The 17,006-nt window shown below is 38.8% G+C and overlaps 1 protein-coding gene across 1 annotated transcript in view; it reads left to right on the top strand.

Moving 5' to 3' along the window:
- The window catches only part of RAP1GDS1 (Rap1 GTPase-GDP dissociation stimulator 1), a 161,969-nt gene that overhangs the window by 102,607 nt on the left and 42,356 nt on the right, over positions 1-17,006 (top strand). The window contains exon 6 of the mRNA XM_019525879.1: positions 9,937-10,083. Within this exon, the coding sequence (XP_019381424.1) occupies positions 9,937-10,083 (147 nt within the window). The remainder of the gene's footprint in view (positions 1-9,936; positions 10,084-17,006) is intronic.

Below are 17,006 nucleotides of genomic sequence, written 5' to 3'. Positions count from 1 at the left end.
CTGCCCTGCTCCACAATTCCCAGCAAAACCTTCTACTACTTTCTTCCTTGTTTGTCTGAACATATACCTCTGTCTCCAGAATTTACTAAATACTGTAGTTCTTCCTTCAAACCATTCTTTATCCTTTCTTGGAGTTTGTCCACCACCTTCCTTCTCTCAGGCTTGTCTTCCCTTCTAGGATACCTTTTTAGCTTTATCCAAGTCTTATCTTTTTTTTTCCTGGTCTCACTAGATTTAGCACAGAGCTTGCATTATTCAATATGTTGTCACCTGATCCAGGATTATGCCTTCCACCAATTCCCCTAGGTTACGTCCTGTATGACTCTAGCTTGCTCTTGTTCTAAGATAAACAGACCAAGATCTGCTTAGCAAATAACTTGCATTAAATGCCAGTCTACAACTTGTTAAAATGCTTCTGTACTGGGGAAGTCCTTTCACGATTCCTTATGCCAGATCAGATCTATACATGGATTCTACCAGCAGCATGAACCACATAGACCATACTGCACCCCCAGAGCATAACTAAAATGTCCAGATTATTGAAAGTATCCTGAGCCATTCCGACAATGTTAGGAAATGTTAACATCTAATGCACACTTAATGTTCTAAAAAAGAAAAGAATGCCTCTGTATTGTATGATTAGAGAAACAATTTGTAAATACAAGTCTGAGCCACATGCTGCTCAGATTTCTAGAGTGACTTGTTTGACTTTAGTGGAAGTGGTCTGGTTTTGCACAAATGTCAAGCCAGAGTGAAACCTGGCCCGTTATCACAACATATGCGCAACAGAGGGGAGAGTTAAGATTCCATATGCAACCGTAGCTATCTTAAAGCATTTAACTTAGCTTTTGCTGAATGTCGTTTGTTTATAAATTTTATATTGTTTGTTCACAATCTTCCAGGAATTCATAATAGTCACCTGAAAATATTGTGATTAGCAGTAATTGGTATCTAGTTGCTGAAATACTGGCTCACCAGTCATCTGCAAAATTTGGTCATTTTAAACCTGAGTGCGACTGATACTGAAAGAAATCTGTGCGCTAAACCCACTTAATAGCTGTTCTTCTGTCTTAAATCAGAAGCAAAGGATTTTTTCCTGTCTGCCTGACAGAAGTGGAGCACGTCTGAATCCAACAAATTTGGAAGGATATATATATTTGCCTTGTACTTGATAACTGCAGAAACCTAACACTGGAGACATTATGGCATTTGAGGTTCTGTTCTGATGCAAAAACAAGTTCCTAGCCATTTATGGATGCAACAAATCCCATGACATCCTAGGCTTAGTCCACCTTAGGTGATGTATTCTATCTAAGAAAAATTGCCTCTAGGGGCTCCTGTACATGTGCAGGGAGGCTGCTCCCAGCACATTGGAGCTGACTTGATCAATCGAGTCTGCTGGAGCGTGGTAATTACTGTATTCCAGAAGACTTAGTTAAAGTGCTCTCACCACCATTTTTCAGCACAGGGACACTGATACACATGATGCTCTGGGTGCTTTAATTAGAGCAGCTCTCAGAGCCACTCTAATTAACCTTCCCACCTCCTGGAGCACATGTATAAATGCCCAAGAATTTCAGTTGAATGTAGAATTATTTTGTTCCTGCCTTAAACTGTTATGTAGAATTTTGCATGGTTTTAAACAACTGTTATGTCCAATCTTAGTGGCAGCTACCTTTCAGAAATGGGTTACAGACATCCTTGTATACTGGAGATGCTGGTCATAACTCCATAGTTAAGTATTCATTTCATTTTGCATTTAAAAAGAGGATTCAGCTTCTTTTATTGAAAGCAGGGGTTCACAAACTGTAGTACATGTGCCCCTGGGGTATGAAAGACATCTCTGGGGGTATGTGGAAGAAATTGTGTAATGGCAGTTTTAATTTTCATTAGAATAATAATTGGCAGTTAAGCAGTTAAAATATAAAATGTACGCTGGTATGGGTACGCGGGCAACTGGTAAATCTAGAAGGGGCATGCAACAAACAAGTTTGGGAACCTCTGGTCTAAAGAACACAATATATCATTTCCAAAATTACAATCCTGCCTTTATCATACAGAATGAATTTTCTGAGATTTTGCAAAAATTTACCAGTTTCTGAATCAATTTATTTTCCTGAATTATTTTAATAACAGAATAATGCAGACTGCTCAGACTTTTTGTACCATTAAAACTAATAGGCAAAATTCGAAGATTGTAAATTAAGATAACAGCCAGCGTTATGGTTAGCCTAACTATAGTCAGCTTAACTCCCTCAATCACCAGTCTTCCTTTTACAGCTAATTCAAGTGCAACAAACCATTCTGATAATTTTTAAGAGAGTTGCTGATACGTGAAGAGCTGCTATTGGTAAATTACCCAGTTGCCAGTTATTATTGGAAATTGTATGTCTGTATGCTAACAAATGAAGAGTTTGGAGAGATTAAAAAAACAAAGCAACAACTCCCCCTCCCCCTGAATTCATATATATAACCAAGAGGTATATAATAAATAAAAATTATAAAAAAAAAATTCTGAAGTTATTCAGAAAGCCCTCTCAGACACACCACAGTGGTACCTCTGAACATCTAATGTCGCATTACACAAAAGAGAGGGAGCAATGGCAACATGCATTCCAGCCAATTCAAAATAATGAGATGAAAACTTCTTACTGAAGTTTAATTTTAAAAAACAGAGCTTATATCACTGTTGTTGCAGGGTTGAATTCTGTAGCTTTGGAGTCATAGGGGAGAGGAGGCTCAGACCACAGTTGTTTAAAATTATCCACATGCTGTTCCAAGTTGAAAAGGAGGATCAAATGCATAAAGCTGCAGTGTCCTATTTTTGAAGTGTATTCATTGAAGGCTTTGCAAAATCTTATGAAAACACAGGGGTAGATCCTCATCTGATACAAATTGTTAGCATTCTCCTGACATCAGTGAAGCTATGGCAGCTCACACCAGAAGAGGATCAGCCCCATGGCATATACAACAGCATTGTCTGAATTTCTTTCTTCATTTCTCTTGTTTCATAATTACTGTGCACGAAACAGGTTCCTTATTCCTACAGAGTTCTTTTCCTGCTGCTTATTCCCCATATGGAGCCTTCTGTATGTTGCAACGTAATTATCTCCCCAGTGGCCAGTTTTGATGTCATGGAGGATTGTGGCTTCAGATGAGGAGCAAGCAGCAGGAGCAGATGAATGCCTCAGGAAAAAGATCATGCAAATATGCCCCTATTAACAAAAAAAAAAGGAATGAAAATAAAGAAAAACCTTGGTATATATGAAGACAATTCTGTTTTATCTAAACAGAGTATCATTCTCTCTGTCCTCTTTTAATATATTGGGATTTCTAATGCTCATCCCTGTATTATCTAGATGTCATTTTGTCTAGATTATTATTTAGAGCTATCCAATAAAAAACCGTGGAGTTTCATGCCTTGAGTGGAAACCACAAAAAAGAAAATGGAAGAGTTTTTCAAGGAAAGCAACAGCATATGTTTAAAACAGTGGCTCTCAGCCTTTTCGCCCTGCAGGACAGATGTGGCATAGAGCCAGTCTGCAGGCTAGATCAAACCCTGCACATCAGGATTGGGCCCGCATGGCCTTGGGATCAGGCCACCTCTGCCCAGCCTTGCATGGTAGGACTGGGGCCCTGTGCCCTGTACCACCCTTGCCTAGCCCTGCACACCAGGATTGGGCCCCATGCTGCCCTGCATGTCCGATCTAGCATGCAGAGCCATAACAATACAAGACTGAGGGAGTTGAGCATCTCTATTTTAAAGTGTTTTAATCATTACATCTCATTACAGCACTGAGAAGTTTAAAAAAAGATCTGTTAAATATACCAAAATAGTATTTTGCATGCCTAGTAGGAACTGCCATCTTGAAAATTAGATTGTGCAAATTAAGGTTGCATAGCTTCACTCAGAGCCTGCAATGTGATGCTGCAGCTAGTAAAGCAACCAAAACACTGGCTTGCATCTGTAGATGCTTCTCAAGCAAATCCCGGGACGTCATTCTCCCCTTGTACTCGGCCTTGGTGAGACTGCAACTGGAGTACTGCGTCCAGTTTTGGGCTCCACAATTCAAAAAGGATGTGGAGAAGCTTGAGAGAGTCCAGAGAAGAGCCACGCAGATGATCAGAGGTCAGGAAAATAGACCTTACGACGACAGGCTGAGAGCCATGGGGCTCTTTAGCCTGGAAAAGCACAGGCTCAGGGGGGATCTGATGGCCACCTATAAGTTTATCAGGGGTGACTGCCAGTATCTGGGGGAACGTTTGTTCACCAGAGCACCCCAAGGGATGACGAGGTCGAATGGTCATAAACTACTGCAAGACTGTTTCAGGCTGGACATAAGGAAGAATTTCTTTACTGCCTAAGCCCCCAAGGTCTGGAACAGCCTGCCATCAGAGGTGGTTCAAGCACCTACATTGAACACCTTCAAGAGTAAATTGGATGCTTATCTTGCTGGGATCCTATGACCCCAGCTGACTTCCTGCCCTTCGGGCAGGGGCTGGACTCAATGATCTTCTGAGGTCCCTTCCAGCCCTAATGTCTATGAAATCTATAAGCATTACCCTTTCTGTTTAAATCCACAAGACTGCTGACATATATAAAATGTTATGGGATTCAAGCCTGGAAAAGATTGAATTTCCCATTATAGCACACAGTTGGTCCTATTTCAGCTTTTAAAGAGCGAAAAACAATAAACTGGTGGAACATACAGAATTTACATTAGAACAATTTTGTGAATTCCGGGTTTTTTTTCAAGGAGAAATCTGTTCTTTGCATTCCGTGCCCACAACATCAAGGGTCCACGATTGCTGAGAAAAATGCGAGACCACATGGAGAGACAACAGTCAAATTCGCTAAGTGAGACTAGAGAAGATGTGATGGGTTTTTCAAAAAACTACATAGAAAATGTCAGCCAGTGATTTTCCTTTGGCAATAGCTAAGGTCCTCATCTTTCAGAGACTTATTCAACATGTTTAGCTTTATGTACTGTAGGCCTGCTTGTGCACACAGTTAAGCAAATATGAGTCTCTGCATGATTTTTATAATTAGAAGATTGTTATAATTAGTCATTGTCATTTTCCTTTAAGCATGAAAGCAGAAGGAAAAAACATGGCTCTAAACACAAACAGAATAATAAGAAATATGCATCTCTAAAAGGCATACGTGTCTGCTTCTTTAAACAAACACGACTCAGATTTGCACAGCTTAAACACTGTTACAGAAAGGCACAGGAATGGAAATGCAAAGCTAATTTGAGCTAGAATGAAGGTGCATTGAGTTTTAGAAACATATCCTAACACCTGTCTATATTGTGGCAGTCTTTGTGCTATCGTTGAGTTGGTTCTAAAAGTAATCAACTCACTGTGGGGTTAGAAATCAACATACAAGTGCAGATATTTCAGACGCATGATCATCCCATGAATATCATGACTTTATGTTTTGAACTCAAGCTTTAATTTCATCTGATTCTATTGTGCCTTATAAACTGTAAGGATAGCTTTTTAGATTTTATGGCTTAACAAATCAGGACAGAAAACTTGAGAGAATGATGTAGACCAGGATTCAGCAACCTTTCGCTAACGGAGGACTTGGTCTGAAGGTGGGCTGGAGGTGGCAGTTGTTAGATATTCCACCACCAGATGATGCATTCTCATGCAGAATGTAATAATGGTGGATAACATAAACTTCCACAACATGGGTGCTTGGTAGGCTGGAAAAAGTTTATTTGTGAGCCAGATGAATCCTATGAGCCATAGACTGTCAACCCTTGATGTAGACAGCTTATATGGAAAGCAGAATGGAGTAATTTAATTTTAGTTCCTCATGCCAATGATTTTGGGGGATTTTGCATACAGAGATTAATCTTAGAAAGGTGTGTTCCACTTTCAACGATTATTAAGTATCTGAAAATTTATTAAAACAAGTACTTGATTTTCTAATATGTATACATGACTTTTTGTTTATTACGCATATTTAAGCCTCCTGCAGCTCCACAAGTATAAATCCCCAATCATTCTTCCCACTTAAGCTCTGCTTCTCTTTCAGCCAAATGCTCCCCTCTGTCTTCAGAAGAGAAGAAGAAGAAAAAGTGGATGATCTGAGCAGGGAGCACGGGCAGAAGTTAGACATATGAGCTCTGTAACAACTAAGCAGTAGAGACCAACCCAGGGGCAGGTGGGAGGGGTAGCTGCACCAGCTGCCTCTGCCTTGCATAGATTTTTGCTATAAATCAATTATAAAGCTGTTAGGTTTATTTTATACCTTTTCCCTCCTCATTAAATAGAATCTCCATGTAATGTATTAGCAAGTGGCAGTCAGAGCATGAAGCTTGAAGGAGGGGAGAAGTACCCTGGAAGCTGTTTTCTACCAAAAGCCATGGGTTTTAAATTATCTGCTGGCTTTACAGAAAATTGCTACTCTGCACCCATCCCAAAAGAATAATTTGGAAAAAAAACATGCTCAGTTTGACAGTTCCCTACCCATGGATGATTTAGTTTTTCTTCACATAAGTCTTTAAAGACCAACTAATCACATGATCTATGACAACTACATTCAAGAAAAATGTAGACGAGGGCAGAGGTGGAGGGGAAGAAATAAACAGTTTGAGAGACTTTCCTTTTATAGAAAATATATAGATAGGCAGAAGGTTTCTATGATCTACATTAAAATCTAATTCACACTAAAATCTTGTGAGCATATCATCAGTGACTAAGGTTTGAACAGGAAGACCAAAATACTCTCTTGGCCTTAATGTAAAGATTCAGGCACCCTGATGATGCAGTTGCTTAGGTCTGTGCTGCACCTTTTCTTTGGGAAAATTAAACTCTGGTCTCATAGGTTGTCATTCTGGCATCTTTAATAACAGTACATTTACCCTTTTTAAAACAAAACTATAAACTGAGCTGTAGTAAAGCATTTTCAAGTAGAGATGTGAATTCACTAATTAAGCTGTTCACTCATGAAGCTCACAGGAATAGCAAATGTTTATTTAAGAAGGTCACAGAAAAATCTCAATGCAGAGCTTCTGGGAGAATGGAAGCACTTCAGCTGTGGGAGTTTACAGCACTGCCCACCTACAAGGCAACAGTCATATTGAGAACAAGACATTGCATCACACCATGATTTTGTTTTGTCTGTAATTGATCTGCGGTTTAGCAAGTGTGCTTGTACGCAAAGCCTGTATCTTAGAGACTGAGAGGAAGGAAGTTTGTGAAGAGCTTCACATAGCATTCTGAATCGGAAGTAGGCTATTTTGATTTGAGATGCAACGTGGTGTCATGGCCTGAACACAGAGCCAGTAGCCAGAAACTTCTGAGTTCTATTTTAAATTCCAATACTTGTTTCTTTTGTGACATGGACTGAATAATTTGAGCCAATCCACCTGAGTTTGGGAAGGCAGCAAGTTCCAATTATCACTGCAGCAAGGCCTGTAGGGCAGAGAGGCACCTTCAGTGGTGTCAGTTCTGAAGCAAGCTTCCTAGCAGGTCAGTGATGTAGAAGAGGGGATAGAAAAAGGAACATGGTTCTGTGTAGTCAGGACTTTCCTGGCTATACAGATCTACACTCCACAGCCTGTACAAAGGCATTGCATAGGAACTCTGCAGCCTGTCACCGAGATGAGAAGGATTCTGATCTTCTGACACCACTCCACCCCCAATCTCCCTAAAGAGTTCCTTCCTGCCTTGGTCATTTGCGCTTTGTGTAGGGAATAGGATTTTCCCCTTACCCTTAGTTTTAGTACATATAAAATCAGGCTAATTATATACTTATTTAATCGGTATGTTGTTAATGCTGTCAAGCAGCTGAAATCAAATGCAAAGTACTTCGAACAGCATGATAATATTCCTTACTTAATTTCTTTGGCAAATCTGACAAAGAATGGAACGGAAGGATTTACAGGGTAAGACCCTCATGTGGCATAAGTTGATACAGTACCATCAGTTGTGTTTTTCTGCTATGACTAGAAAAAAGGAAAAACTCATCCTACTTTTGCATGTTTCTTTCTTCACATATTTATGTGTAAATTGATTCAGAGAGTATAAGAACCAGATCTTGCATCCTATTTCATTTCAGACTAGTTCTATATTACCTTAATTCCATTGACTTTGAGTCCTTTACAGTAGTTTGAGATTAGGATTAAGTCCATTAGTCTGAATGTTGGCAGTATCGTGATATTTTTTTACTTCCATTTTAATGGACATATCTTTAATTGTTTCATTGCTGGAAAGGAAATGAGAACACAAACTCATCCAACCAAGGATTTTTTTTCCCTGCTAACTTGCTACTATGGCCACTTTAATCTGGCATCCTAGCATTGTTGAATTGTGTGACTCCACTGGACAGGGCTTTCATCTCAATGTCATTCCTACATTTGTCACTGCCTCAGGCTCAGGGGAGGAGGAGGTGTTTGTTTTTTTGCTTTACCATTTCTGTTGTTCTGTATGTCTTGGTTTTCCTAGACTTCTTCCCTGAATATCTGTTTGATTGTAAACAGATTCAGATTTCACATTTTTCAAAGAAAACGTCCATGCCTACTATGAATCATATTCCCAACAGCATTAATCAGCCCAAAGGGAGATGAATATGATGTTACACTTCTTTTTCTGTTGCTACTGTTTCTGCGTCGTGTCTCTGTTGTTATTGAAAGAAACACTAGAATTCTGATACTGACCTGAAAAACTGGAAAACACCTGCAACTCTGTTGACCATTATAAGGCTGTTCTCCCATCTTCATCCTCCTGCTCTGCTGAGCAATTTGTTTAAAGACTAAGGAAAAAGACACAGTGTTAATAAGATTGAAAACAATATCTTGTTATAAAAGGTGGGAGCATTCAATGTTGTATTTCCCATGGAAGATCATTCTCAGAATCTGAACAATCTGATTTTCATTTGCAGAATATGGAGAAGGAAGCAGTGGGTTGGACTTGGTAGCATGCTCTCAAGAATTCGGGTGGGGGAGGGATTGTAGTGTTGAGAGGGTGCCCAGTAAAGGAGGCCAGAGTAGAAGGGGAGTGTGCTACTGGATCACTAAACAAATAGGGAAGAGGAAGGAGGCAGGGATGGGGAGATTGCTGAACTTTTCTTTTCTTTTAAATGAAAACAAAATCTTGACTGAAATTTTCCATTTAGTTCCAATAATAACCAATGCCTTGTTTTAAGACCCATGTATTTTAGAGCATCAGAGCTGCATACTGCTGGTTACCAGCCTAAGAAAGACAGTGACACTAAAGGGTCTTTACCTTACAATATGATTTCTTGGAGAGAGCGAGAGAGAGTTTGAATATGACATGTAACATGAAGGTTCATTTTGGCCTGTTATTAATCTGCAGTAGATCGTCATCTTCACTTTGGTGGTAGAGAAGGGAAAATAGTCCAAGATTTTAAATTTAGGCTACCAAATTGGAAAGTAGGGAAGCAACGATATCCAGTGAACAGAACAAGAGAGTGGAAAGCCCAGTCTACACTGTCTTTTCCATTCTGTTCCTTGTTGTTTTTCAGGGACTGAGTGTTTTTTATTCCCTGTGCTTCCATTTCAAGGGTCTGCATGGTGGCTAGGACAGATTACGTACCTCACAATAGTGCACAGATTAGAATTTGTAAATTGCTTCAAGACCCTTAAATGGAAAAATTCTACCGATGTTTGAAGTGTTATTATTTATTGCCTCTGGTGACTCTGACTCAAGCCCTGAACTCGTTATTTACAAAGGTATTAATGCCAGTTGATTTATCCTTTTGTTGTAGCATAATTTCACTTTCTTAACACTGTTACACTAAAATATGGCCCACAAGTGTCCTTGTAAATAAATTTGACCTCCCTGAAGGAATCACTTCATTCTGTTTAAGAACAACTTCTTTTGTATTATTATTGTTATGTTTGGAACTCTAAGGTGGTTTTTTTTTTGGTTTTTTTTTTAATTTAACTCTTTGTTTTACAGATGAGGGCAGGAGTGCAGTTGACCATGCAGGTGGTGCACAGATTGTAGTAGACCAGTTAAGGTCACTGTGCAGTAAAACAGATCCAGCCAGTGAGAAGCTCTTGACTGTCTTTTGTGGCATGCTGGTGAACTATAGCAATGAGAATGGTAAACAACACTGAAAATTTGCTTTATGTCTGCCAATCCCCCATCCCCCTCCAGAGAATCTAAAAAATCATCCATAGGTTTATACTTCAGGAAGCTAAAGATAAATGAAAACAAAATAGCCAAATATTTCAGTGGAACGTGTAAGATACTATTTTTATTAAGAGTAAAATATATCGCTCCAAAAACATTAGTTACTCCCTTACTGAAGATTCAAAATACCATTAAAATAGTAGTGTACTGTATAAGTTTTTATAAAAAGTCTCTTGAATTAAGAATTTTCTTGCATGTCAAAAATGAATGCATATATCCATGTGCATATACAGTGCTGTTTTGGGAACAGATGAAAGTTAGATTGAATTAAATCCTCTTTTTATTTAGTATAAGTGTCAGGTAATAGTAAAGCATCCCTGATATCTCACATTGTCTTGCTTACACATAATTATTTATTTTCAGGTATCTATCAAACATTTAATCTTTAATTATGTATCTTGTGAAAACATATGTAAAAACTCACTTTATTCTGTTTTTTCAGATAAATGGGAACTAAATTATGTAGCCTTCTGCCACTCCTCTAAAGTCTGCAAATCACAAGTGTTTGGATTTTATTACTGTATTTACTTGAATAGATGACCCTGATTATAAGACAACCCCCCAGTAATTAGATTCTATACATGGGGGAAAAAAAGTATAAAGGTGTTCATATATTTCATAGACATTAGGGCTGGAAGGGACCTTGCAGGATCATCGGGTCCAGCCCTCTGCCCAAAGGGGAGGAAGTCAGCTGGGGTCAAATGATCCCAGCAAGATAGACATCCAAGTATTTTTTTTAAGTATCTAGAGTACGGTGCTTGCACCACCTCTGGGGGGGAGTCTATTCCAGGCCCTGAGAACTCTGACAGAATAGAAGTTATAATTTTCTGTCATAATTTTCCAATTATAGAATCTAATTATTGGAGGTTTGCCTTGAATGTGTCCCCCTCCCACTGCTACATCAGGGAAAATAAATCTGGGGGAAAAACATCTTGACCTTTTTTACTAAGATCAAATGTAGCATTTTTGGCACCAAGGGAAGGGGTGTCAGGGCTAACTCTGGCCCTCCCAGTGCCAGACTGGTATTGCAGTACCTCCCTGCCCAGTACCGACACCCACCCATTTTTTTTCAGGGCTGCACAAAAAAAAGGTTTCCATCAGCATGTTTGCTGGATGTGGGCCGTGTGTTTTATAGTCATGCTCAGTGTTGACTACAGTTAATCAGCTTCATAGTTGGTTTCCATTGCTAAGTACATGCTGCTTTTGGCAGCAATTTAAAGACAGTCAGAGTATTTATTGAGATCCCCGTGGATACGATTATAAAATTCCCTAAGGGGCTTTTTTCCCCCATGCCAATTGGGGTGGAAAACTTTAAGTTGTATTTGAGTAAATACGGTATTATCACAGTGAATTGGGGTATGGAACAGGAAGATGAAATTAAAAAATATATGGTACTTTACATGACTACTGAATCTAAGCAAATATAGTTTTGCAAGGAGAGGAGTTGTACACAAATAAATGGGCATTTGGGTGAATAGTTTAATTGTACATGCAAGTGTGGCAGCTAATAGGTGTGTATTTGCATTGTTCTCACCTTGTGCTAGCTAGCTTTAAAAAATCTGAGCCATTCAGGGGAAAAAGCAAAAATGAATGGAGCAATGACCTTCTAAAATATACACCTGTTCCCATTATGATATGACATGGATTGGAAATTTAACTAGTCAGATTGCTCCATCAAGTTGTGGCCATTTCCTAAACTGTACTGTTCCATCATGGAAAGGAATAGCTTCCTTATTAGGAGCCTGATATTCTGGGTATTGCCTGAGGTGAAGTTCTTTCTTTCTTTAAGTAACTTACATGCTTTCCATGCCTATTTGAAAGCTGTTCTCCTCCTTTTCAAGACATTCTCTGGACTTAATCTTTCTTGATCATCTATCCAACTACTTCTCTTTTCATTCTTTTCTTGTCTTAACATCTTGTCTGCAAATTCTCTCTTGTTGAGGACAGTTTACTTGATTTTGGTTGCTCCATCTATTTTGAATACTCATCCTTTAGAATCTATTCTCTTTAGCCAACAGATGTCACTAACTTTGCAACTTAGTTTCCTGCCCCCTTGCTCTTTCATTCTTTTATTCATGCCTAACCTTAGTATCTTGCAGAAATTACTACTTATAGTACTTCTTGTTGCTCTTAAATTTCAGCTTTTCCACTTCTTTTCCATATATTTTCTATGCGATATTTTGCTATATGAGAGTCACCTTCTGTCTAGTTCTTTGAGTTGTTACTTCATTTTCTCTGTTTTTAAAATGTTTTGAGATTAACAGATTCTCTATCTGTACACTGGATTTCTGGATGCTGCTGTGTTAATTAGAACTTATGGGCATTTATACACACATTTTTCTGCTCAGACATGCTGGAACTCCTGATTAATCAAGTCTGCTCTGCACATGAGCTGATGTGCCTGGCGCTACATTTGCTGAGAAAATGGCTGCGGTACGCTTTTGAACTAAAACACCTTCAATGCATTTTAGTTCAAAAGTGCACTGCTGCCATTTTTTCAGTGCTGATGTGCATTTCTCCATTTATATAAATGCACGCGCCGCAGCGCGGGGTGCTTTTAAAAGTGCCTGGCACAGCGACACAGATGTGTGTACAAATGCCTTAAGAGCATACAGTGTTTCTGATAGGGGGAGAAACCAATCCAAAAGCACAAGCTTTTTGCTACAGAGAGGTGCTTCACTGGCTTTGCTTCAATGACTAAGATCTCATGAGTCCTTCTCTAGATAAAGTCATTGCAACATAAACCTTATGAACAATCCAACAGTTATAAATATTGCCAAGTCTATCCAAGAAAATCAGTCCTAATGCAGCTAACAAAAACCATGCATGTCCCTGTCAGAAAAAGGGTACTCTGGTTTCTCTGTACTTAACTTTAAGCAGTGTTAATTCTTTTAGCAAGGACCTAAACAACTGATCAAACACCTACTGAAGCCAACTGGAGTTTGTTTATTGGCTTCAGTGGACATTGGATTGGGCCCTAAATAAATTGCCAGGGTAACATGGACAGAAGACTTAAAGAGCTGAATTTTCAAAGGAAGAGTCAGTAGTTATGTCTATGCCAACTGACATTTGGGTTCATGCACAAGGTACATGTAGGTATAAATGGATATTTGGCCTGTTTTCACCGCACAAGATTTGTTACATCTTTTTCAAGGGATACAGCAGATGCATGTGCAGATCCAAATGCCTCAACTGTGACCTTTTTTTGAAAATTTGGCCTAAATATTATAAAGAGCTACAATTTTTTTTGAACAATGGCCACCTTTATTATGTACATTCAATTTCAAAACAAAGCCTTGGTCTAGTGGATACTGTTCTAAAGACAGGCACCTCTTAACTACAGGGGTACAGGCAAAATCAAATACCATGAAGGGCATTTGATCACTATGAACCCATGACTAATTCTTTAGAAGCCCAAACTGCACTGCAAAAAAAAAAAAAGATTGTGGTGGGGGGAAGAGGGAAACAATATTTGCCATAATTGTCTGATCTTCATTCTTGATGCAGAAGTTAAAAGCATTCAGTGGCTTTGTTGAGGGACTAAGAAAGTGAGTCTGGATTTTAAAATGCTTAGATTGCTTAGTTGGTGGCTACCAAAAAAAGTAAAATCAGCCAAAGATTAAAGAAAAAAAATATAGTGAAATATAAAAAGAAACACATTCTTAACCTAGGAAGGAGCACATTTACCTTGTGTTATGTTCTTTCCTTTTTCTATATATTATGCTATACTATAAAATTAAGGGTGGGAATCACCTGTAAACACTGTCACTCTCCGTGTCCTGCTAGCAGTTCAAATAAGAACAGCGACAGGGCTTTTTGGTTCTGAGTCGCATTCAGATATCTGCAAGCAACTTCACAGTTTTGTCAATGGACAAAAAGCATGCACATTATTTTAATTATTTGATTTAAAGGGTTCCTTATTCTCAATTTGATAATTAATTGCCCTTTTCAAATAGCAAGTATCCACCTTATGATTTTTTATGGGAGACTCATTACTGAAGTTATTGAAAGCAGAGTATCTCAAGTTGTTGTATTTACCACACAAGAATTTTTCAAGCAAGTAACTGGAGACAAGCTCCTTTACTGTATAAAAAGGAAATAATTTAAAATTCTTGTGTCTCCTCCTTATTTAGGATCTCATTTAATTAGGATTGGTTTAGCTTACAACTGTAATTCCATTCATGTTCTGTTCTGTAAGTTCGCAAGCTAAGAGACTCTGTGTATGGTTCTTGTTTATTACATATGGAATGTGGGTCTGCTTCTGTTTGGGCATTATTTTGGCTTGCTGTTGCTCATATATCTCATTGTATCCCTCTCAGCATCTCATCCTTTCATTTATCTCAGTGACATTATGCAAGAGAACTTGTATTTGGCATCTCCTATAACACTTGCAAATGTACCATAGAAACAAAAACCATTTTGCTATGGTTTTTACCAATCAAAATGCCCCTTTTACCAGCACTTAAAAAATCTTAACTCTCTACTGTAATTTCATTTTCATTCAAGTCACTTGTACTTAATCTGACACAAATCTCTCCCTCCTGCACGTATTTTAAAACTAATAGTACAAATTCTGTGTGCATCTAGAAGTAAGAGGAACATGCTATACATGTTTGTGAATCTGTTCCTTTGTGGCATGGTCTTGAAGGAAATAAAACAAACAGAAATAGAGAGCAAGAAACAGTGGGCTAGATTCTGGCTCTTGCAAGCAACAGGAACATCAGAGGGGTGCTGAGTAGCTGGTTTGTGGCAGCAGTTCTGACACCTTGCTACGAGTGCCGCATGCATTCCCTTCACACTCAGCAGGCTCTACTATCTTATATCTGTGAGGGTGTGTGGGTGAGGGAGGTGGGCAGAATGGGCCCTGGGAAGTGGAGGGGTCACTTTAATTAGAGCAATTCCAAGAGCCACTTTAATTAAAGCACCCGGAGCATCAAATGTACCAGCAGCCCCACGCTGAAAAATGGCAGTGGGGGCACTTTAAAGCTCGTTGGATGAGCTTTAGTTAAAGCGCCCCTACCCAGCATTCCCTCTAGTTGTGTGGTGCGAGCAGGTGTGCCTGGCAGCGCAGCATGAGCCCACATGTGCGGCCGCGCACACCACACAGCTTAGAGGGAACACTGCCCCTGCCGCCACTTTGAAGTGCAGGGACGCTGATACATATGACGCTGGAGTCTGCTGGAGTACGGTAATTACCACACTCCATCAGAGTCAGTTAATTGAATCTGCTCTGACGCGTTGTAATTACAGTACATCAGAGCAGCCTGAATGTACTTGTGTAGGTGCCCGATAAGTCCCAGATATTGCAGACCTTTACTTAGGTGAATGTCTTTCCTAGTTGGACTACTTCTCTTGTTCTCCCCATTTGAGCAGAGACAACTCAACTGATTATGTAAAAATTAATTAGGTTTCTGAGATGTATAAAGCAATCTCCAGAAACTTTTTAAAAATTGCCTGAACAGTTAATGAAAGAACCATGCTGATTACCCTTTGCTTCCTAGACAATCAAGTTGTAGGCAAGAAGTGAAGTCAGGATAGCGCTTGTATGTGTATGTAAATCTATATGTATGCAATGATTTTTGTTCATAAATTATTCTCTAATTTCATTTCACATTAAACTTTAATCTTGCAAATTTATCTTTCATTCAGTGCCTTTGTAAAATATCTTGATGTTGCTTTGTACAACAGCTCTCTGCCTTAAAAATTCTGTCAGCATGTGATTGGAATTACTTTTGCCAGTTTTTTTTTGTAGTCTGCTTAAAAAAACACCAAAACAAAACATGTCTTGTCATCTATAGAAACTGTCAATGTACAAGAAATGAAGAGGAGATCTATGGTACCACCATTACAGCCTAAAAGTAATCATTAATTGAGTAATATTTCTTTTTCAAATTTAGTGTTGCCAGTTTCCGTGTCTGCAGTGGTTTGTGTTTCATTTGCATCACAGCTAAAATTGTTTAGTGTGCTTGCAGACATAAATATACTTCAGTGTATTCCAGAGACCTTATTGCACATGTAAAAGTATGTTTTTATAGTAATCAAGTAAATAATAATTATCATTAAAATTTTATAAAATAATTTATTATAGACATGTTGATTACCAGCAGCTTGTTCTTGAGTATGAAATAAATGCTACAGCCTTGCTGAAGCTAGATTTTCCTTTTAATCTTTCATCAGCAACATTGATTACATTGCTACTAGTATTCTTTGAAATTCTGTCCATAATAAAGATCTAGCCTAAATAAATAATTGAAACTCAGACTTATGAAATAAAGTTATTCAATTTGGGATACTCTCCTCAGATCCCATTCTTTGGAGTTTCCCTGCGTGTCACCTGAAGGACACGGAACGATTGAAATTCAAGTTTTAGGTAGGTAGTTGTTTACACTGGCGCATGTATTGATTGCCTTATATCTCCCTGTATATACATCTGTACTGCACCCCTCTCAGGCCTTTTCCCTCATAAAACATGTAGGAATGGCTATCGCTGAGACACTGCATCATTCTGTAATACTTGAGTTAATATTTGTGGATAAATATTAGGAGTAAAGGGGTGGGAAAAAGTTTTATAATTTTTGGTTCCTGTTAACATAGAATGCAACAGAGTCTACAGTGAAGTAATCTAGGAAGCTTCCATTGACTTACTGAAGTCAAGTTGCTTTACTTTGTGGCCCTATGTCTATCAGAATGATTGAGTGTTTTTCTCAAATCTGGATCCCATTCTGGTAGAGTCCCAGTATCTGAGCCTCCAAAGGGTTGATGTTCCTAAATTATTCCAGCCGTGGTGATCAGTGCAGAAGCCTCAGTGTAGCATTGCTGTCAGTTACTGTTCT

The sequence above is a fragment of the Gavialis gangeticus genome, unplaced genomic scaffold (genome assembly GCF_001723915.1).
Source record: "Gavialis gangeticus isolate Ggan-Ray unplaced genomic scaffold, GavGan_comp1, whole genome shotgun sequence".
Taxonomy (NCBI): domain Eukaryota; kingdom Metazoa; phylum Chordata; order Crocodylia; family Gavialidae; genus Gavialis; species Gavialis gangeticus.
The sequence above is the reverse complement of the archived record's forward strand: the minus strand, read 5'-3'. Positions and strand labels throughout refer to the sequence as shown.